Source organism: Delphinus delphis, chromosome 5 (genome assembly GCF_949987515.2).
Source record: "Delphinus delphis chromosome 5, mDelDel1.2, whole genome shotgun sequence".
Lineage (NCBI taxonomy): Eukaryota > Metazoa > Chordata > Mammalia > Artiodactyla > Delphinidae > Delphinus > Delphinus delphis.
Window position 1 is genome coordinate 20,762,214 of NC_082687.1, and position 24,234 is coordinate 20,786,447.

Genomic DNA, 24,234 nt, shown 5'->3' on the forward strand with positions numbered 1-24,234 from the left:
AAAAATCTAATCTAGGATGCAAGAGATGTTTCCCTTTTTTTTTTTTTCCCATCCAGAAGGTCCTTATGGTATAACTGAAAATCTAAGACCTTCGTGGGTCTGACACAAGACTAGTAAGCCCATGACATCTTCTAAAAGCTTGGATATTCCCCCAACTGAAAGGTTCTAGAAGCAGCTACTCAAAGTCAGTGACGTGGGATGACTTTTAAGTGATTCCAAATGCTGTTTACAGAGAGACAGCAGGAAGAAATACCACCAGGTACAGGATTTCTACAGTTCATCGTAGTCCAATTGCTCTTTGGAGAAAAAAGGTTATCAATTAAAAAATGAATCACAGCACTTCCATAGAAACAAAAATACTTGGAAGCATTTTTCATGGATAGAAAGTGCATTAGCGACGTATTATTGCTCTTTCTCCTTCCCGAGTTAATTCTTAATAACCCAGCCCGTACGGGGATGATACTTTTTGCAAGATCTGCCTTCAGGCTTTCAGTGACTGAGCTGAATGGTGTATTTATGCTTCTTATATGCCATAACTAATATAAGCCATCAACATGATTATTTCTTCAGAACAGGATTCTGTCTTTCTAGGGTCTCATGTTTTTCTTCCCCCTTATGTGCTTTAAACTTCCAGTTTGGGGGCCAAATGATTTTATTTGTCTAGAACGATAAAGCAGAGATTCTTCTTTTTTTTCCAAAAGGAGTTATGAGTTGTTTTCCTTTTTTTGCGGTACGCGGGCCTCTCACTGTTGTGGCCTCTCCCGTCGCGGAGCACAGGCTCCGGACGCGCAGGCTCAGCCGCCATGGCTCACGGGCCCAGCCGCTCCACGGCATGTGGGATCTTCCCACACCGGGGCACGAACCCGTGTCCCCTGCGTCGGCAGGCGGACTCCCAACCACTGCGCCACCAGGGAAGGCCGGAGTTATGAGTTTTTAATTAAAAACTTTCCATCACTGTTTTAAGGTCAAATTTTGAAAGAAATAAACTGTCCTTAGAGAGCTTACAAATCCTGTAGGGAGGATCATTATTTTTGCCTCCCCTTGTTCCTGCTTTGACTTCGCGTCACAAACACTTCTTTGTTGGCTGTGTCAGGGGTGCTGGGGAAGAAACTGCTCCTTTTTCTCCTCTGCTCAGTGGCTCCCCCTCATGGGAGGAGAAATCGTTCACTTGGTTAGTGAGAAGGCAGGATCTGACACCCACTGACACCCAACTCTACTGGGTAGGGGTTAACGGCATAAGGCTGCTGCTCTCATGTGTTCTGCACTTTCGCTCACCTGTCCTGGGAACTGACAGTGCCCACAGGCTGCACCTGCTCCCCTCTCGGTCCTCTCCTCTCCCTGGGGAAGCTCCCCCAAGCAGCCCTACTCCTCAAGGGAAACCTGCAGCTTTCTGGCTGCTCTGTGGGCAGCTGGCCCATCCGTTTAGTTCAGAGGGGCAGGAGTAGAAGCCCAGGCCACATCTCCAGTCCAACTCCGCCATAATGAAGCCAACATCCTGATCCCTGATACCCACGTCTATTTCTTAATTGATTCCCAGTCCAGAGAGCAGAGCAGTGGGGTGTGATTACCAGCCTCCCCCAGCCCCGACCCCAAATGCCAACAGATACTATATACAAAGTGTTATCAACCAAGTTGATTTTTAAAGCTTGTAAGTCCCTAGTGCTTCTTCCTTCCTAAGGCAGAGTCTTCTCTCGGTGCTTTAAAAGACAGTGATTAAGGCTGAAGGCTAAAATGCAGCTGCACATTCTAGGTTTCAAAATGCAACTACATTGAGCCAATCGGATCCATTCACCTCAGTTCATCGTTGATCTCCTCTAGGGACTTAAATTGATCATAGTCACAAGTAAAATGACAGGTAGTGGGAGAATCTGGTAATCCGTTACCTCTTTCCTAGACCCACCCTCATGAGGAATTCCACGTTCCCAGGCTTCAAGATTCACTGTCATATCGGCAGCTCCCCAGCACTGGGCAGCAGGAAGCTTATCCTGCCTACTGATGAAGCAACGAAAGTTTCAGGCTTCCTAACTGGTAAGTACCTCCATCTCTTCTCCCTCTGTAACTGAAAGGACTTGTGAGCTATTGCAGATCCTACCAAGAGAATGTGTAAATGCTTTCCTAATTATTTTAAAGAATGTTTTACAATATTTTTTCTTATGCCTAGAGTATAACTTACTTTTTAGGAACAATAACGTGTAAATAGATTTAGCTGGGACTACTCTCCTTGTTATACATGTTTTTATTAATACTTTTAAATCAAAAGAGGATACGGTTAAGACTAAGGGAAAAAAACGTATTTTGACTTAAGCTCTGGACAAAATAAAATATTTCCTCAGGTTTATTTTCTGAAACATTTTCTGGAAATTCACTACAAACAGATGATGTATTTGAAATGCAAACAAAAATTACAGCATTAATTCCCAGCCATGGGTTTTGCCACATTTTTTTGCTCTAGTCAGCTCCAGAAAGATCATAAAATGTTATCAAATACTCAGAGGCAAGTTAATTTTAATCACCTTGATTTAAGCAAGATAAACCAGAAAGCAGGGAGTAGGATTGTAAAATCAAGTAACAATAGTGTAGTAAGTCCAAAAAGATGGGAAGTTGCTGGATTAGTTCTTACATATGAGAAAGAATAACATTAATTGCAACAACGAGACATTCCACCATCTCTTTCTATATCCCAAAGGAATATTCTTAAAAAGCAATATATTTTTGTCTTTATTAGTGGTACAATCAAACCAGTTTGTCCCAGTTTGTTTTCATCATGACTAATCATTCCTTTCCAAAGCCACCCTGAGGAGAAATTCATAGTAGATCGGAGCACAACAATCAAAGTCAATAGTGAAACTGTGAGAGGATATCCCCCTAAGCTGTTGGCTTCAGCTACCGACTCTCAAGTTTCACAGCCTCACATTTCCTAAGATAGAGAATACATTTTGTTATTCATTGGGAAGACTCGAAGCATTGTCTTAAAACTCGTTACTTTCCAGCAAAATGAACAGTCGTGAGGCTTACTGGGTAATATATCCAGCACACTCCATGCCGAATGTTATCTTTATATTGTCCCTTGAAGATCAGTCTTCCATCTGTGTCGTACTCCTGGGCAGGTCCATTCAGCTCTCCGTCTACATATGTGCCCTGGAGAACTCCTCCATCCTCATAAGTGTAAACTCCCTGGCCCTGCAGGGCATCATCCACATAATATCCCTCCAGGGTGCTGTGAGAGAAGGGAGAACAAAAGAGAACAGTCAGACAGTGACTCAACTCTCTTCAAAGAAAGGATCACACCACGCCCAGCTCTGTTCCAATGCTGGCCTGTATTCAGTACATCCTCCTGAATTCTCCGAGATTGCTAGGAAAAATACTCCCAAGATATGGGTAGGATTAGATACTGAAAGGGAGATTTAATTCCTAATCTCCTGGTTCCTATTAATCCAATTTCTCTACTGGAGGAAATACAGAAGAAAGAAGCCACAGGTGGAAAAGAACAAGCCTCATCTAAGTATGTTTCCAAGGCTAGATGCCAACCAATACCGGGCAATAGAAATTCTGGTGTTACCCTTTCCACACATAAACCACCCTTTCCACACATAAACCACTCATGCTTAATTTCCCTCAAGAGTTCCAGAATTCACTGGGAGTTCTCAAGGGTCTTTCAGATGGCTTGTATATAGTGGTCTCTAGTAATACAAATGTGGTTTAGAACGTGTAGATGTCTGCTTCTCTGTCTTAAGCCATTAATGCATTATTTATCGGTGACAACCATAACTGGTATCCAATCAAAAGTATCCCCATCCATCTCTTTGGAAGATATATGGGGATTTACTCGTGTGTGCGTGCGATCATGGGAAATAGGGGCAAGTAAGGAAGATGGCCCGCTCAACCTTGCTACTATCATTAGCAGCCTGATAAAGTTTGAGACCCGTCGTCCTAGAACAGAAGAAAGCTCACAAGGGTGCTCGTGGTGATTTTACAAGAACCTTTTTCTCTCCACATAAAACACGTCTGGAATTTCAATACGTGTTTTCAGTGTCAGCCTCGCAAAGGCCATTATGCAATGAAACTAACTTTATCCAAAAATTCCCTTCATGAACTGGAATCTGGAATGAGGGGAAAGACCAGCTCAAATTATTTTTTACAATTAAAAAGTAAGATGTTTAGCAACAAAGACAGTTTGATTATTTTAACATGTGCAGATAACACTCATTCATTAATTCAACTAACAGACATTTACAGGGTGCCTTCAAGTAGGGAGCGTCGTGTGAGGATCTAGAAAGCATGATGAACAAGACAAACACAGAACCAGGAGACAGGTACTGGGGACAGGTGGGACCCAAAGGGGGCCATGGGGACCGAGGTGGCTGCACCTGAGTCTGCCTGGAAAAGTGCTGTCTTGCTCTAATGAATGACAGAATGATCTGTAATTATTAAATGAAAAGCACAGTCTAAATAACGATAGCCTCTGATTACATTGTAATTATACTATTTGTAGTCTCCCAAGGAGATAAATCGTTCTCTTTCAGTTTTGTTTGTACTATCAATGATAAACAGGCCTAGTAAATTCATGAAGAGAAAAAGGTGCACTTTAGCACAGCCCTTGCATCAATAATCAAAATTCTATGTCAGTGAGGTCGGAATTAAGGAGATTCGGCTGTCATTAGACTCCTGCCATGAAAAAAAAGAACCTTGGTGAAGGATTACTAATCAACTGACATAATGATGCAATAGACAGGGCAAAAAACTATTTAATCATCTGTCTTCAGTTTGGGGATTGCCAGATAAAACAGAATATGCTCAGTTAAGTTTGAATTTCAGATAAACAACAAATAATTTTTTAGCATAAGTATGTCCCAAATATCGAACTGGATATAGTTTTACTAAAATATTTTTCGTTGCTTACCTGAACCATTTTAACTGGGTGCCCTGGATTTTTATTTGCTAAACCTGGTGACCCTATTGACTTTGAATTCTCAGCAGCATTCAAAATGTTACTGTGTATGTTTGTGCAGAATTATCCCCTGACAGACTAGTCTGCCAATGTTTCTTAGGTTTATGATGAAATCTACAAGGCATGGGTCTCACGAATCAGTTAACCAGTCATGTGGGTTTGCACATATTTCCCCCAGGTCATGTCCGTAGTTTGTCCCGCCCTCCCTCAGAGCAGAACCTTCCCTTATTAGTATCATAATCCTAAGAACAAACTGCTCTTTCCCGTAGCTGAACGAACGTTAAGATTCCCAAATGCAAATTCTTAGGTATTGGAGAGCAAAACTTACTGCATTGTTTTCCAGCCCCTGCCTGAGGAAACAGCTTAGCTTCCTTAGTACATTTTTTTGGTAGCTGGATGGAATCTGATAACAAAAAGGGGGCATGTTATCACATGAACTGGGGTCTCCAGGGCAATAAAAAATGATAAGGCTTTGAAATCCTTTTATTTCAAAGGAAATAAAAGCTTCTTAGTCTGGTGTTAAAGGCACCACCTTTCTTTCTAACTTTTTCCTCCAGAGGAGGCTGGCAAACCATGGCCGGCTGCCTGTTTTTGTAAATACAGTTTTACTGGAACACAGCCATGAACATTCCTTTCCGAATCCTCTGTGGCTGCTTTCATATGACAACAGCAGAGTTGAATAGTTGCAACAGAGGCCGAATGTGGCCCAAGAAGCCTAAAATATTTACTATCTCACCCCAGGCAGAAAAAGTTTGCCGACTCCCGCTCTAGAATCCTCTGCTCACATTAGTTTATTCACTGGCCCCAAGCACACATCTATGTATCTTAGCTCCTATACTATGTTTTCCCTGCCTCTTCCCTTAAAACATATGTAACCAAACTTTTAAAATCCCTGAGGACACATTCAGGGAAAAAAAGTTACGGGTCACATTTTCCTTTTTTTAAATTCAAAACAAAAATGACTTTGGGAAAAGAATGAATATTCTCCAACCTCTGGTCTTTTTCTATTTCAGAAAGAAATCGACTATGAGAAAATGGCACTATTTTGTAGCAACTCAATCATTAATATCTGGTTATATCTGAGAAGTAGCTATGGAGGAATAACTTTCTAATCTTCCTTGCTGAAACTGGATTGGGAGCTGTGTTGTGGAGGAAGGTGTTCTCATCACTGGCCTCCCGAGAGCCTACCCATCCTCCATATGGAGCCGTACTTCCCACAGAGTCTACCTTGACCTCTGCAACCACAGTCACTGAAGCCTAGTCATGGACTAGTACAGGATGTGCCACGTCTTTATCCATGATCAGCTTACGGGTCTTATTTCTCTAAATAGATTGTAAGCCCTTTAGAGGAACAAATTAGGCATTATGTATTCCTCCCTAACATATAAACACAGCATATCTTCAAGTGATATTTCCTAAATGAAAGAGTGGAACTGGGATAATCTTGCTTTGAGAAGAGAAAATTGAGAGGGAACATAAGGATGTTAAGAGTATTTCTCAAGTGCAGGGAGGATTCTTTATATGAAGTGTATGTGCATACAGTCTGCAAGTTAGGAAAGTTTCTTAAACGCTCTGCTTTATTTCTCCATTTGTAAACTGCAGCTGCTAATAGGGTTATTAAAAAGTACATGGGTTAATACATATTAAGTGCTTAGAAGATGATCTGGGACATAATGATTGCTCGAATAAATAACAGCTATTGTTATTAAGCATGCACTTTCATGTACATGATGGTGAGCTTTCTACTGAGAAACTTGGCCTAAAACAGCAGCAGCAGGGAAATAGTTATGAGACACTGGAATAGATCGTCAAAGAAACTGACAACACTGCTCTAAATCTACTTAAAAAAAAAAACAAGTAAGGCCTTCCGTGGTGGCGCAGTGGTTAAGAATCCGCCTGCCAATGCAGGGGACACGGGTTCGAGCCCTGGCCCGGGAAGATCCTACATGCCGCAGAGCAACTAAGCCCGTGCGCCACAACTACTGAGCCTGTGCTCTAGAGCCCGTGAGCCACAACTACTGAGCCCACATGCCACAAACTACTGAAGCCCATGCGCTTAGAGCCCGTGCTCCGCAACAAGAGAAGCTACCCCAATGAGAAGCCCACGCACCGCAATGAAGAGTAGCCCCTGCTCACGGCACCTAGAGAAAGCCTGCGCGCAGCAACAAAGACCCAACGTAGCCAAAAATAAATAAATTATATATATTACTTAAAAAAAAACCCACACAAGTAAGAAAGATCCCTCTCTGTCTGAGGGAAGGATGGAATAAATGCTTCTTTAAGTGAAAAAAGTAATATGTATTCATTGTAAAGTGAACAAATAAATCAAATACTATAAAGATGTAGAAACTCCCAGTACTCTTACCCAATTTGGCAATTTACCATTTAAGACTTTTTTCCATTTATATATTAAGCATTTTCCCACCTGTGTGGTTTTTTTTTTTTTTAACAAAAAAGGGGATCATATCATACACAATGTTCTTGACTTGTATTTTCTTAAAATTTCTTTCAACATCTTGGCAGATTTTTTAGTATGTTAAGAAGCTGCAAAACTGGTTTGATTTTTCTGGTACCAGCATCTGAATCAAATAACTCGAAAACATGGAGAAAATTTAAAAATCAATTTTAATTAGATTTCTTTCTTTCCATATACACAGACCATTTTCATCTGTTTTATCAAAGCTCTTGTACTTAAATTTCCAGTATTAAATTAAATGAGAAAATCTAACGTACGAAGAAATGAAAATTTTTTATAATTGTTTACCTAGACTGATACAGCTGCAATCTATTCAACTATTTTCATTTTAAAATTCTCTTTAATATCTGAATACACAAAAGTGTTCTTAGGAGACTAAACAGCTTTGGCTTTTCCTTCATATTTTGGCCTCTAGAAGGTTTGGGGCTTTCCAGCTCCTGAGGCATAAACTCTGTTCCCTCCCCCACTGTGTTGCCTTTCTTTTGTCTGGTATAGAATCAAGAGGGAAATTTTAAATGAATGATAATTTTACTTTAAATTCCTGTCTCTAACCAAATTAAATTGTGACTCTTAGTATTAAAACATTGTCTTAAGAACTAGTTATATGACAATATATATTATCTCTTTTTTTTAATTGAGATAGTACTAACATATAACATTATACTACATATTATCTCTTAAAATCTTGAAAACTAAGTAAAGAAGAACATCAATAACAAACCCAAATCATCTGCTGGGGCTATACGCAACGAGAAACTTCAGCTTCTTCCAAGATGTGACAAGCAAACTGAATGGAGCTCTGTAATGCTTCCATGTAATCCAGTGCACTATCTTCAAAGTTTCTTATCCTTTAATAGAAGATCTATGAGTCCGTAGTTTCTGATTGTTATAAAGTCTCAAGATAACAGTAAAATATTTGAAGAGCAATTAGTGAAATTTAGTTTTGTTCTCTAAAAATAAACCCTGAGAAAACCCTGCTGGCCATTGTTATCAACGGATAATAATTAACAGCAGTAATAAAATATAATAGTAATAATGATAACAATAATAGTCCATCCTTGATCTTGAGGACCTTATGCTAAGTGAAATGTCAGGCAAAGACAAATACTGTTATGTGGAATCTAAAAGAGCCTAACTCATAGAAAGAGAGTAGAGCAGTGGCTGCCAGGGGCTGGAGGATGGGGAAATGGGGAGATGCTGGTCAAAGGGTACAAACTTCCAGTTCAACTTGGCTTGAATCTCAGCTCCAGCTCTCACCAACGAGGTCACCTGGGGCAAGTTAATTCATCTCTCTATGCCTTAGTTTCTTCATAAGTACAACAAAAAAGGATTATAAAATCTACTTCACAGATTGTTGTGAAGGCTACGTGTCCAGCGTTTGAGCAGATGGTAGGTATTCAAAGTTATCCACCTCATTCCCTCTCCCTTTCTTATACATCACAAAAATCTTTGCCTCAACCAGAACTGTTCCTCAGAATACAGATGAATGTATTTGTTGAGCCTGGTTCCAACAAAAGCGATACAGAAGGGACTTTTGCCTTGTGTGGGAGGTTGGGATACATGAGTTCCAGCTCCAATTTCTCTAAAATGTGACCAAGCACTTTCTAAAAACCAGACAAAAGAACTCCTGCATGGACCTGACACCTGGAAAACATCAGCCTTCTCAGTGGCTCATCAGATGGGCAGCTTCTCTTAGGCTACCTGGTCAATGATCAACTACAAGGAGCCCGCTTAGTCGGATTCGTTAGTGGAGCAAATCAACATCAGAAGATGACTTGGGCAGAGGAGGATAAGTCATGGAGTAGCAAATAATATCTTGAAATCTAATTGGCATGTCCGGAGGAAGCATCAATAATGTAAAAAAAAAAAAAAAAAACCTGAATGAATTCACTTATCTCTCTCTCATAATCAGGCTAAAAACCACATGATGCCCTAATATCTCACAGCCCAAAGCCAAACTGCATTGAAATATCTCTTTCTTGTTACCATTCTAAGATTTAGAGAAGTCCTGCTAAATTGTCTTTACATCCACCAATCTTGTTTGAGATGAGAACAATTCAGGAAAAAAAATACATTAACATGAACATCCAGAATCTGGGATTAGTATAAAAAGTAGAGATGTGTAGGGCTTCCCTGGTGGCGCAGTGGTTAAGAATCCACCTGTCAACGCATGGGACATGGGTTCGAGCCGTGGTCCAGGAAGATCCCACGTGCCGCGGAGCAACTAAGCCCGTGAGCCACAACTACTGAAGCCCATGCTCCGCAGCAAGAGAGGCCACCGCCATGAGAAGCCCACGCACCGCAACCAAGAGCAGCCCCCGCTCGCCGCAACTAGAGAAAGCCCGCGCGCAGCAACGAAGACCCAACACAGCCACAAATAGATAAATAAGTAAATTTAAAAAAGACAAACAAAAAAATATCTCAAAACTAGCGAACATTCTGAAGCTTCTGAAGCTGACACAGTAGTAAAAAGGTAAAAATGTACATTTTGGCTATTTAAACTGGTTTAGAAATAGATAGCTAGTTCCTTATTTTACCTCGAGTATTCTCTGCCAACAGTGGTGGCAGAGAATAAGATGCTTAAATTCTCTGCCAACAGTGGTTTACCTCTGTGACCTGAGGACGGGGGTAAAAAAAAGGGGGGGAGCATGTTCACTTTATACATTTCTGTATTTCTTGAAGTTCTTTTTTCTACCAAGTATTTGCTACCTATGTAATTAAAAAAAAATAAAATATTCTGCTTCTGTTTTTCCAGGCCATCTTTCCTGGTGATCTGAATATTTAAAATTCTTATTCAGGTTTATCATATTCTATGTAAAGGGGAAGACTGATTCCAGAACTTTCTTGATATAAATTTTTGTTTGAAACGTTCTCACAAACCACACACCCAGTCTATGACATAGATTGTGGTGACAGTTTCATGAACGTATACTTAACTCCAAATTCATGAAGTTGTATATGTTAAATAGGTACAGCCTTTTGTATATGAATCATGTCTCTAGTTTAAAAAAAAAATCGCAATCAGGTTTTATATAAGATTAGAATGCATCAGGCCAAATCTTCTGTCACTACACTAGAATTTTCCAAACACAGCCTCCTGTAACTGCAAATAAAGCCTCTGATGGGAACATAAGCGAGTACTACAGGTCTGAACAACTTTTAAAAACTCTACCATAAACCTTTTGTTTCCTCAACTGTTATTTCAAAACCTTGATGTCACCCTTTTGGGAGGAATTTTTCCAGACTAAAGCCTCCTGACTGGCAGTAAAAGCACTGAGTGCCCACTTTGTTTTTTTTTTTTTTTTTTTTTCCCGGTACACGGGCCTCTCACTGTTGTGGCCTCTCCCGTTGCGGAGCACAGGCTCCGGACGCGCAGGTTCAGCGGCCATGGCTCACGGGCCCAACCACTCCGCGGCACGAACCCGTGTCCCCTGCATCGGCAGGCGGACTCCCAACCACTGCGCCACCAGGGAAGCCCCTACTTTGTTTTACCCGATACATCAGACCCTAAAAATGGGGTGCAGTAATAGGGAGAAAAATTAATAGAGCAGTGTAAACTAAGCTGCTGCTTCATTAGAGGTGACTGACTTCTCCACGACCACTTCCTGCATCCCCCTTAGAAAGATCTAATAGATTCCACAGCCTTTATTTCAGTCATAAGACTCACTAACTTTTCCGCCAATGCTTTAAGCAGATGTCTCATAACATGATCATCACTGGGCTTACGAATGAAGGTGACGAGGACGTTTTGAGAAACTGTCACCACACTGCTTCATCCCATGTCATAAAAGCAGTGATACTGACCTTCTCCCCTCAAGGTATTAACAAGGGTAAACTTTTCAGGTCCTTGCTAATACCACCACTCTTTGAGTCTACCATTGGACCCAAGTCTCTCCAGGTGTTTGAGTGGTAGGTATAAAAACCAGTGAATTCGTGCCTCTAAAAGAAAAAAGAAAGGCAATGAATTTCTTTCTATTCCATAGATAGTTACTGGCCTAGTGCTTCAGCCTCAGCCCCTGCTCCAGCTTTCCCTGGTCATGACTCCCATGCAGATCACTGCATTTGTACAGCACACTGGGGGAACTGGATGAAGCTGGTCAGAGCCAGACGTGACTGGCTTGACACAGGGAGGGAGGGAGGCGCTTGGGAAGTCTCAGGCCCCACTCAGCCCCGCAGGGCTCATTCCTGACACACTGGTTGGGAAGCTCAGCCTAGCCCTTCGGCTCGCTGAGTCTCCGGTCCGTGAAGCGAGCCAGTAACCAATACTAAACTCAACGAAGCCTGCTGGACTGTTTTCCCAGAGTCAGTCAGTTACTGGGTATGACCTTCAAACTACGAGATTTAAAACAGCAGCGTGTGCACGTGTGTGTGCGTGTGTGTATGTGTGTGTGTGTGAGTGCTACCTTCTTTTTCGTCTCCCATCCTCATTCAGCAAGAATTTTTTTTTTTAATACCAAATTAACAGAAAGTGCTATGAAGCATAGAAGATGGAACAGATACAGACTGTGCCCTCAAGGAAACCTCTCTCCTGTAGGGGAAGGAAGACATGTATATAAATATATATTTGCTGAATGAATAAAAGAATAATTGCATGAGGTAAACAGTGACACTTTCCAGAAAAGAGTTATAAATAAACTTCTATGGAAGTGAGGCAGGAAAAGTTTCCTTCTGGACAGGTTAAAGGAATCGTGAGAGAAGAAAGCACTGATATACCACATCGAGTAAGAGGCTGCTACGGGACTCAGTTATCCACCAGGGCAGAAGAAAGGAAGCAGAATATTCGACCATTTAACATGAATAGTTTGGAAACCAATTTCTGCTAAAAAGAGGTGGGGTGTGGGGTTGAGGACAGTGGGAAAGAGAAGGCTGGAATTAAAATAAAAATTTACAAAAGTTCTCTGATAGGTTTTTATTGCTTTCCTCACCCCTCCTTATATCAGATAATTGAGAGCCTGAGGACCTGTTAATATTTTTTAAAAGCGACTCATTCCACCTACAGAAAAGGGATTGTGGGTTACAAGCCAGTCCCTGCGATCACCCTTCAACTATCAGCTTAGACGTTTTCTTTCCTGAAGGAATTCCAAGGAATAAGGAAGCTTCAGCTTATCACCAATGTCAAGAGTTTACAGTAAGCGGTGCTGTGTCCCACAGAATCCTATAACCTGCTTTAGCTAAATCCATTTCTGAATTACCCAGTCAAGTGGTATGAACAGAGCTAGTCCCTCCATGGCTCTGAATTCCTCTAAATGCTGGAGAAATTCACACGACCACTTTTCATTTCTGAAGCGGACACGGCTTAAAAGTCACTGTTGGCCCATGCAACCCCATCTCTTCTTGGAAGAGAAAAGTCCTAGTTATTTCCACCTATCTCAAGAGGGTGAGAAGCTTCTGCCTCACAGCGTTCTCATACGGGGGGGGTGAAAACAAGGTAAAAGAACCCTGCTGTGAAAAGTATTTTCACTAGTGGTAGAACACAGGAAATACTAGTTACGACATCAGCATTAAGGTATCGCACACAATGTCCAGTCATCCCAAAGACAAGCATTTAGAACACTGTGAGTCTGCAGCTGTACCCCTCCTATATCTACCCATCTTACTGCTTGGACCGCGATGACGTGGCTTTGAAGAACTTTGCTAAACAGTCTCTTGACTAATCTCAGGAGGAAAGAGAATATGCTGAGAGAATTATGAAGCTGCAGAACCAATAAGGTGGCTGAATCTTCTTTCAAAAGGAGATCAAGAAACTGGACCATGATGTCTGAGAGTGTGCTGAACACAGAGTGAGTGTGCATTACGCTTGGAAAAGAGTGTCAATCAGCCACTACTGGAACTACACACAGTGGTCCCTGACAAAAACGGTCCCCACCTGTGTGACTTTATGGAGACTCATCATCTGAACGAGGAGGTGAAATCCATCAAAGACCTGCGTGACCACCTAACCAACCTGTGCAAGAGGGGGGGTCCCTGAATCTGGCACGGCAGAGGCTCTCTCTGACAAGCACACCCTTAGAGGCAATGATGGCAGAGCTGAGTCTTAGGCCATAGCCACGGGGGTGTAACTAAGCAGGACGCTACGGGACCTTCCCGAGACAGACCCCTCGCCCATATCCTCCGCTGGAGCTCCTCTCTGAAGTACCCAGATAACAGGCGCTGATGCACATTTCCGGAGTTGTTCTGCAGATGCTAAAACCACCACCAAATGGAAGAAATGAACTACCTGAGGTCATACAGGGTCATGACTATGTAGCCCACAGACCTACTGGTAATGTTAACCCCTGTGACACCGCCCTGTTCCCTCACCATCAACCAAGCAGAGATATGTGTGCAAGTTGATCACATGCTCTGGGACTCCCCTCCCTCACCTGGTGTTTAAAATGCTTTCCCGAAACCCACCTGGGAGTCCGGGTGTTTTGAGCACTAATTACCCTGGGTTCATTGCTTGGCGCTTGCACTCAACGCTGCACTTGCCTTCACCACAGCCAGATGTCAGACTGGCTTCACTGCACACGGCTGAGCAGACCCAAGTTTGGTTCAGTAACAGGGGGTGGCTGACATCCCCGGTCCCCCAAGCAGTACATGCACGTTGGGGTTACTTTGACTTTTTCTATAAATTGTACTAAAATATTCACTTAAATTCTCTCATTCATATCATTCCTCCAAATAAAGTAATTTGGTACCTAGTCCCCACCCCCCCAAAAAACAAAATAAAACAAAACCGTGAGTGCTACCTGCCATCAAAGAAGAAGAACTTCCCCCGTCCGTTCTTTTCTCCGTGAATGAAGTTGCCCTCAAATCTGTCTGTGGAGGAGTAGGTGACTGTGCAGAAGCCGTGCGGTAATCCGTCATCATCCAGGTGCCCTGGAGAAAGGGAACCACAAGGCAAACCTTAACATCGTCCACGCTCACCCACCATCATCTGTGCTCAGATGCTGCCAGCAAGTGCCCCGTGCAGCTCAAGGGTCCCTTCCCTGCCTGAGGGGAGAGCGAACACCAAGGTTTCCCTGCCCGCATCGGCACCGTCAACTCCGCTCTTAGGTACACTTTAGAAAGGACAGGTCCACAACAGAGGGCCTTAGACACGTGTAAGGTTATGAACCAAAGCCACGCTCGTATTTCACCGGGGACTGAGAGTTATTCTCAATAATAACACCTGCAGTGTGAGTTTCAGCTGACCCAGTACTTCCCCCCAGGGTACTGCTCACGTTTGGAATTAGCGCCCCCGAGCTCTCATGCTTAACGGAAACACAGCTGAGATGGCACACTGTCTTGGCAATAAGTTATCTGGTTCTAGAACTAAGTATACAATACGACTTCATACATCCTTATGTAGTATGTGGAGCCCTGCTAGCCAGGCGCCCTCTGAAAAGGATAGAGCCACGTCTTCAAGACTGCCCGAATATCTACACCTCATGGTACGAACACACGAACTCAGAGTCCCTCGAAGCTTAAACTTAAGCTTAACATTGAACTTACTGCTTTACTTCACAAAATCTTTCAGCTTTGAATGTTCGGTAATCACCTTGTCATACACCCTCTACCCACTGTGTTCAGAGGGTTTGTGCTTTAAATGTAGTTAGAAGTGTCCACATGACCATTTAAGCCGTGATTTTGAACATCAACAGCGATGATTACACTGTGATCTTTAAACTGCTGGTTCTTCTTGGGTCACCGATTGGTGTACTCTTATATTTACATTTACAGTCAATGTTTAGGTTTTTTATTATTATCTACATATTTCACAAAACCCAAGAGTCACCTCACTGGTGCCTCCCCAGTCATTCTGGTGAACTAATTTTGCAGAGGCAGGTGAAAATGAAGGCAGCAGTTAAATCTACTGGCTTTCTCCTGGGTTAATGACCTGAGTCATGGATGAAAAAGGTATAAAAGCATTAAATACTGTGTGCAATGCAGGGACATTAAACACTTAAATGTGGCTTCCAGATGGCTCACAGACATAAAAGAAAACACAAACCATTTCACCACAACGAATGCTTTACTCTCCTAAAAGAATTTCTTCTGAAGTGATAAACGAATGTCATCCCTTAGAAGAGATAGGAAGTAAGCTCTCTTATAAAGAACGAAAAAGCTCTTTATTTGTATTATTACATAAACATAAAATAAAAATGAACAAATGCACTGTTTTATTGCTACATCTGATTCTGCATAGAATGAACTACCTGGAATATATTACATTAAAACATGGCTACTTAAATAAATCACAATCAATAAGGTTCCTTTCCTCTTAACCCAAATTGTTTTCTAACAAGGGCCAGGAAATTAATGGTTAGGAGGGAAGTAGGCCACAATTGCTTCCTTCTTGCTTAAAAACCAAAAACTGTACCTGACATAATTCAATGACACTTGAGTCATATGAAGTGATTTGGACAATTATTTTCTAAATATCTACTGATGGCGTTTCTCTCATTGAAATAAATTATATCTACTTTTTCTCCTTTCATTAAAAAAAAACCACTCAGTGTATAGTTAAAAGCTTCCTTTTATGAAATGTTGCTCAGATCAAATTAAATTTAGCTACTTGCATTCCTACAAATTTAGTATTCCACTTCTGATTTAGGTATAACTATCAGAATAATCATTTTCACCTTATATCGAGGTACTTACTAATTTATTGAAAACGCTTTCCCCATAGAAAACAGTTCACATATTTCAGACTTTATAAAGTTAATGTTTGATAAAATTAGTTATTCTACTTTAGATCAAGAGAAATATTATGATAAACATGAACACTAAGAAGAAAAAAAAATCCAATGTTAATTAATTTCCACCTTTGCTCAGTTGCAATAGTCCTATCCTATTTCTGAACAAACACTGCAGGTGCACCCTCAGCAATGGCATTTAGATATCAGAGAAACTGGGAAGCATCACAGAACACACTAAAAGCACTTGAAGGACAGTACTGAACCCCACTGAGATGAAAGCAAAAAAATCACCCCTGCTCCATGAAGGATGCTTATGCCCATGCCTCCTTCCACAGGCCAGTGAACAGAAGTCCCATCACCTTGTCAGGCTCTAGGGAGGGAGAACAGAGAAGCTGCTGAATGATGGCTGTTTCTCTGGGGACACTGTGTGTTTAGAAAGAAGGCTCAGACTTGTGACGATTCCCTGCCTTTCTAAAGGTGTTTAGGCTGCTTGTTGTGAGAAATCTCCCTCTATCAGATCACAGCAGAATCCTCTGGTTGGCTCATTTGTTTTGTTTTCTTCTCATCCTTCCAAAAGGAGGATGATGTGATCAATGACCAGGATGTGATCAATGACCGGGATCAATGAAAAGGAGCTAAAAGTTAAGGCTTGCGATAATTCAAGACTTCCACCCTGAATATGTAACAGCCGGGGGTGGTGTTCCTAGCAGTAGAACTTTATGTTTAAAACAACAGCCACAACCAAAACAATAACAACAACTAAGGGACCTTCCGAGGAAAGAAACGTCAGGAAGAAAAGACATTAGGCTGGGACTTCCCTGGTGGAGCAGTGGTTAAGAATCTGCCTGCCAATAAAGGGGATACGGGTTTGAGCCCTGGTCCGGGAAGATCCCACATGCCGTGGAGCAACTAAGCCCGTGAGCCACTACTGAACCTGTGCTCTAGAGCCTGTGAGCCACAACTACTGAGCCTGTGTGCCACAACTACTGAAGCCTGCATGCCTAGAACCCGTGCTCCGCAACAAGAGAAGCCACCACAATGAGAAGCCCGCGCACCGCAACAAAAAGTAGCCCCTGCTCGCTACAGCTAGAGAAAGCCCCCGCGCAGCAACAAAGAACCAATGCAGCCAAAAATAAATAAATTAATTTTAAAAAGAAAAATAAAGAAAAAAAAAGAGAAGAGATTAGGTTGCTGAGACCTCATATCTCCTATCAATGTTAGTGCGAGAGGAGCTTCTGGTACAACTCTTGTTCCGCTGCCATTTGGACAATAAGATCATGTAATATCTGTCTTGCCAGCAACAGTCAATTTAATGGAGAGGGAGACTGATACACAGAGAAGAAAAAACTCTGTATACCTACTATGCATCAGGCACTGGGTTATGTAATTTCCTGTTATCTAAATTAAACCTTACAACCATCCCTCAAATTCCACTCTTATAGATGAGGAAGCCACTGCTATGTGCCCAAGAAATACATTAACTGCTACCCTGAACGCGTTCATGGATGCTGAAGGCCCCTTCCCCCAATCCTCCAATCCCTCTTCTCTCTGGTCAAGGGCAAACTGGCCGAACACCCTTTCTTCCCTGCCGATGGTGGAAGAAGCAACCTCTAAAGAGGGAGGTGTTCTCAAGTCCCAGGCAGAGAAGTGGAAGACGCCTTTGTAGTTAAGATAGTTCTCACAGAACCACCAGGATCTTCACCAGCACATCCTGGTGGCAAATGCCTGTCTCTTCCAAGTGTTACTCAATGCAAAGAGAAATGCTAGTCCAGCTTGCTCTGATTGAGATCAATCTGTGCAATGCGCCAAGTCAGCCAACAGCCTTCCGGGCCAATTCCCACTCAACAGAGATTGAACGCCAACCCAAACAACAGGGAAAACCCACTTGAATGACTGCTCTGTGTTGGGAATGCGGTCCCAGCTCGTGTGCCGTATATCTGTCTGCAGCATGGTTTTAAATATTGACTGAAGTCAGAGGAAGAGGGAATAAAACATAATCGTCTCACAAGTCTAGTTTTTCACTCTGTTCTAAAGATCATTATCTACTGAACAGAGAGAAAGTTCAATTTTTTCCCCACGGGTTCCCTCGGAGCTTTCTCCTGAACCTGATGAGAGCCAGGCCTGTATTCTATGCAGTGACGGTACCTCTCAGCACAGGAAATTCCCTCTGGATCGGACATCTGGCTGCTTACTGCCTCAGACTTATTCACAGGACATCTGGGTGTGTGTGTGTATATGTGTGTGTTTCCCTCAGAACCAGAGGCCCTTACATGCATTGTTGGTTTTGTATAATAGAACTACTTAAAAAAAAAAAGTAATAATAATAAAAAGGCAAACTTATTCTGTTTAGTGCAAAGAATGTGCCCTCATGATGATACACTTACGCTGGTGGTTAAAGACATAATCTGAGGGCTTCCCTGGTGGCGCAGTGGTTGAGAGTCTGCCTGCCGATACAGGGGACACGGGTTCGTGCCCCGGTCCGGGAGGATCCCGCATGCCGCGGAGCGGCTGGGCCCGTGAGCCATGGCCGCTGAGCCTGTGTGTCCGGAGCCTGTGCTCCGCAACGGGAGAGGCCACAGCAGTGAGAGGCCCGCGTACCGCAAAAAAAAAAACAAAAACAAAAACAAAACATGATTTGAGTTTTGAGAGTAATCCCTTGCAAGAACTCAATTATTAGTTGTGAGGGTCTTAATTTTAATGTGAGGCCTCCACGTAGAGGGTGCTACCAGGACACCTAGCCTGTATTTTTCCTAAGTACATTGCATGAGCAGTCTTATTAGAGACAGGCAGGTTGAGGTATTAGGGGGACTGTTAGAAATGCTCTTAGTATTTGAGGGGTTGGGACAGTGAAACATGGAGATGCTCGTTTTCATTCTGGCCCCTTAGTTCTGGAGACTCTGCTATTTCCCATTTTTGAGGATTCTTCCTCGATGTCTCCTTTATGTTTCGAGGCCTTTCTGTTTTTTCCTACCCTCGTGACCGCTACTGCAAAGAGCCTTTTAGGTGATCGCCTCACCCGCTCCCCACTGCCTGTTCATCCCATGCTCCCGCCCTCCCAGAGCAGAGCCTTCATCCTCCATTCCCAGCTCTAAAGAGCCCTCACATGGCCCACGGCCTCCAGGACAGAGTCCACAATCTCGGCCTGTGACGAGCCGCCTTTCCCTGTCTCACCTTCCACTTTTCTCCTCCTAGGCCCTCTGTTACAGCCGAACCCAGGGATTCATCTCTGAATGTGCCTGCATAATTCCACTCCTCTCTCTCTCTTTTTTTTCCCCTTTCTTTTTAATGTCTTTGTGCTCCTGGGTTAGTACTCAATTAGCTGAAATTCCTTGATGATATTAATGAATCACACGTGAGGGTGTCCCTTTCCTTGTAGGATGATATCCGTCTCATTGAATTTTGTCAATGTAATTAGAGAAAACTTTTATCTCTACATTTTCATTTGTATTTATTTAATGAAATTGTGTCTTTTCAAATGCTTATTGGTCACCTGCCTTTTTCTTGTGAATTATTGTTTCATTCCACACCTCTCTTTACTCCCAAAGTTCCCCTCTGGGCTGGACTCATCTCCACGCCACCTCTTCCGGGAAATCCTCCCCCATCTATTTCCCCAAGCTAGATGCAATTTTTACTTCCTCTTAACCACCATCATTCATCGGTTTAGATGTGATATATTTATTTCAAATTATATTAGGGACCACATTGTATTCATCTCTGTGTCTACGGGTAGACGAAGAAATAGACGTAATGACGATTTCTAGTCCCAAAGCTAAACATCACTCCCTGAAGAACCAATGAGCCTCAAAGAGTTTTTTAAAAACCACAGCAGGAGTTCAGGTGGTGTCTGCAGGCCTGCTGAGGCCCGGGGCTACCTTCCCAAGGGAGCACAGCCAGCACTGTACACAGACACTCCCTCCACCCACCTGCCCTCGGGGATTCATCCACCCTGAGCTTAGAACTCCACCCAAGCTACAGTTCCACCCAACAGAGAATCAAAATGTACGTGAGGTGACAAAAGACTCAAGTCCTGAAGAGACCAATTTCTTCCCCAGAGTATGTTTCTAAGGAGGAAGAAAAAGAAGAAAAAGTCTATCTGTTGCAGAGACTGTAAGTTAAATTCTCTTTCCCCAAATACACTTTTCTGAAAGTCACCAAACTCTTTCAGAACCAACCTCTAAAGAGTGACATTAATAAAGAACGACACTGATGCAACATTTAACTGTGGCTTCCAAACTCAGTTACCAACTACTTCATATACTTGACTGACTCATTAAAAAAAAAGAAAGATGTAGAGAGACAGTCTGGTATGGCGCAGTGGGGTTCTGGAGGTCCAAGCCTGTCTCCCACCTGGCTGAATGTCCTCAGATTAGTTCTTAACTTCTCTAAGCCTCAGTTCCCTCCTTTGTAAAATTAGGATAATATTACTAGTCATGTGATAAGACTGAATGGATAATGTGTGAAACACTTAGCACGGAGCCTGCACACGTAAGGACTAAACAATTACAGCAATGATAATTTCAGCTAAGACAAACTACCGAGAGCACAGGCTCTGTAAGTGGAGAGAGGTAGGTTAGTTGGTACTTCAACACCAAGATATTCAGACTGGCCTTTTATCAGTCCCCCATGCATGTGTTAGATGTTAAGTAAAGACTATTACAGACAGCACTTAAAAGTCCAAGAATGGCTAAAGAAAAGCCTACTTTTACACATGCTCTAGACACTGAGTCTGAGCCTTCGGTACATCTAAGGACTTTTTAAATTTCTGTGTTACTCTAGTTGTTTACTGTTAGGTACAACTGAGTCACCATGTGTCCCAGATTGCCCCAGACATTCAAGGTTTAAGCCAGTTGTCCCAGCATAAGTATTAAACAGTGACCCTTCTCAAGTATGTTTTGATTTTGGACAATAATGCATACGGTCACCCTATATAACAGAACCTTCCTTGCTCACATGAAGAAATTTCTCTGCTTTCACCCACTGAGCAATCTCAAAAACAACATCGGTGCATTTCTAAAGCTGCTTGTTCACATTCTGCAAGGAGCCTGGGACCGTGGACAACTGGGCCTTGTGTTTCCAAACAGCTTCAAAGGGGAAGATGGGTTAACCTCGGGAGCACTGCCTGTGATCAAGGGTTTGCATTAAATTTTTATGAGTAAAAGTAAACTTTGAAGAATGAGAGCCAGTCCTAACAATTTGAGAAGAGCATTTTTCAATTATCTTTCGTAATATGAAGGCACACGTAGTCAATAATTTACATTTAAAGAAGGCTTCCAACTAACATCTTTGGGCCCCAGTAAGTCCCAGCATTGGCTTTACTCATTGGAGATAAACAGTTCAGGACACTATGAAATTAAAACACCACCATCAACACTCCTTGAAGCTGGATAAAGAAATAAGAAGTTTCAATAGTTACATTAAGACAGTTAGCTTTTATAGAATTCAGAAATATTATTCTACTTAATCTCTCCTTAAGACCTTGGGACTACAAAAGGAGTCAATTATGTTGACATAAAAACTGATTTTTTTTTCTCCCAAAGTAGCAATAAGTATGCATACTCTTTCTTTACCGTTTCTGAGAGCTTGTTTATACAAATTAGATAGATATTCAACCAAAAGCTTAAAAAATATTTACCTAGATATCTGGTTAAAATATTCCGGAATAATATCACGCAACACTGCAAAACATGACGACGTACTGTGTACGGCAGAATCAAATAAATAAATACGCTAAAGAGTATTTTCCAGTATTCACTGTTACAAAATCATAACATCTCCTGATACAAACAACTAGATTGTATAACGTCCCCACCTCGCTTTTTAGAACCAGCAAAAAAAAAAAAAAAAGGTGGAGAAACTCAGCAAAACAAAGTGGCGAGAAAAGTCGGGGGAGGGGCGCTGGAAGCGAAGGGGCGGAGAAACACGACACCAAGGCGGTGATATCACCCACAGCCAACTGCATGGAATTCAGAAAGTTAAGTGTCACCCAGCAATTTCAGTCCGGGCTTGCGGCGCGCCTGCACAGCGTGGCGGCGGCGGCACCCGCCTGGGAAGCAGGAAGGGGGAAGGGCGGTTTGACTGAGTTCGCTCGGGGGCAGCAGAGGCCAGGGCCACCCGCCTCCCCGTCGGCGTGCGTTCAAGCCCCGGGTCGGGAGCGTTGTCCATGGCTCTGCAATGATTTCATCGTTTCGGAGAAGCGACCGCCCGGACCGCGGCTGCCACGTGCCTGGTCCGGCCCCGTGCGCTGCGCCGGGGGACGGACCCGGACGCGGCCGCGGTCACCGCGGGTCGCAGCGGCGAGCGGAAGGAAAGGGCTGGCGCCCGGAGAGGGGCTCGGGCTTGCCAAAAACGGGCGGGGGGATTGCTCCACGGAGACGGCCGGCCGCGGGGGGCTGAACTCCTGCGCACCTCCACCTCCCATCCCCGAAAGGGGGAAGGCCGGAGTGCCCGGCAGGTTTCGCAACTCCGAAGGCGGATGCAGGCGGTGACCGGGCGGGATGGAGCAGCAGCGCTCGCCCGGAGACCCCGGCCCAGCCGAGACCCGTTCCCGGCCTGCGCCCCGCCGCGCAGTGCGCGCTCCCAGTGGCGTGGCCGTGGCGGTCCGGCCCCTGCCCAAGCAGCGGGCCACCCGCGTAGGGGACAGTGGCGGCCGCGGGGCCCGGCGCCGCGCAGGTCGCAGCCCGCCACTCCTTCCGCGTTCCGTGCCCTCGGCGCCTCCTCCCCGGGCCCCAGAGAAATGCCTGTACCTTCCACAGCCTCCTCCACCATCTCGTCGTCGCTATCCATGGCGGCTGGGGACCCTGCCCAGCTCGGAGCCGCGCGGCTGCCTCCCGTCCCTCCGGGTGCTCCCGGCGGCTGAGCGAGCGCTGGGGCTGAACCCTGCGAGTTTGGAGGAGGAGGAAGAGGAGGAGCAGTCGGGGCTGGCTCGCACTGCCTCCCCCTAGAGCCCTTTCAATTCCTTGGCCTTAAGCCGCTCCCGCAGCAGCCGTCCCTCCTCCTTCGCCCACTTGCCCCTCGCTTCCGAGGCTCCGGGGTGCCGCCGTGGCCGCCGCCGCCGCTGCAACTTTCTCCTGTAATACCCCCTCTTTGTTATCGAGCAGCTGATCCGCTGACATCACCCAGCGCCGGTGCGCTCCCTCCCTCGCTGATTGACAGTTCCCCGTCCCTTCCCAGAAGTGAGGCTCCTTAAAACGAAAGACGCTCGGGGTCCGCGCTGACGCTACGCCCCAGCCCACCAGCCCCCGGGCCCATCAGGGTTTATCTTCTGCTTCTGCGAGGCTTGGTGCGCTCCGAGCGCCAAGCCTGGTCCTGGGCGCCGCGGGCTCCTCGCGGGCACTTGGGACCTCTGGGTATCCGCCCTCTGGGGCTCAGAACTCCGACCTCCAACTGTGCCGGGGACCACTTGGAAGTCCGCGTGCAGTGCCCGCCAGTCCCCCCTCGGGACAGCCTCCAAAGAGCAAGGCAAGCTAAGGCAGCGTTCCTAAAGCTCCAGCGCCTCAACTTCCTCTCGCCCTCGCCCCCACTTCACCCCGTTTGCCACCCGGAGCTGCACGAGTGCGGCACGCACTGGAGAGCAGGTGTCTCCGCGTTGCCGCATCACATCCGCGAGCAGGTTTCCCAAACTCAAGGGGGTGACATCCAGCCCAGATGCGGGCCTGCGGCTCCCACCCGTGCGCGCTGCGTCCCCACCCTCCTCGGGACCGTCAGGCGTCTCGGGTGATTCAGAAATTCAGCAGATCCAAATGGCAGCGGGCTCTTTATCAGGCAGGAAACAAGCGGCGCGGAAGGCCTGGCAGTTCCCTCCTCGCGCTTGTGGTAAAAGAAAAGGAGCCACCGAGCGGAGCTACTGAGGAGGGACCCTCCGTCTGGCACGCCTCCCCCCCTGTACGTGTGATGTCCCCAGCCGTCTCCCTGTTTCTCCAAGTGCCAACCTTCCACAGATTCGGGCTCTTTAAGCGGAGAACATCACGGGGCACCCGCTTTGCAGCCCCGCCACTTAGCGTCATTATGGCGTTGCCTCTTACAGGTGGCGGCAAAGGGCGGCTGTAAATAGCTGGTTAAATGGATGCAAATGTACACAATGTGCCGTGGAATTGCCGGGTGCCGCTTTGGGTGTCTGCCAAGAACAGCTACTGCACGGAGGGGGCGGGGGG

The 24,234-nt window shown here is 44.5% G+C and overlaps 1 protein-coding gene across 1 annotated transcript in view; it reads right to left on the reverse strand.

The window, feature by feature from the left end:
- SETD7 (SET domain containing 7, histone lysine methyltransferase) overlaps positions 1-23,778 on the reverse strand; it is a 49,191-nt gene extending 25,413 nt beyond the window's left edge. Inside the window, exons 1-4 of the mRNA XM_060012072.1 lie at positions 23,649-23,778; positions 22,828-22,960; positions 14,153-14,282; positions 3,016-3,217 (exon numbers count right to left, since the gene is read on the reverse strand). Coding sequence (XP_059868055.1) covers positions 3,016-3,217; positions 14,153-14,282; positions 22,828-22,960; positions 23,649-23,678 — 495 coding nt within the window. The 5' untranslated portion in view covers positions 23,679-23,778. The remainder of the gene's footprint in view (positions 1-3,015; positions 3,218-14,152; positions 14,283-22,827; positions 22,961-23,648) is intronic.
- Between the last annotated feature and the right edge of the window lie 456 nt (positions 23,779-24,234).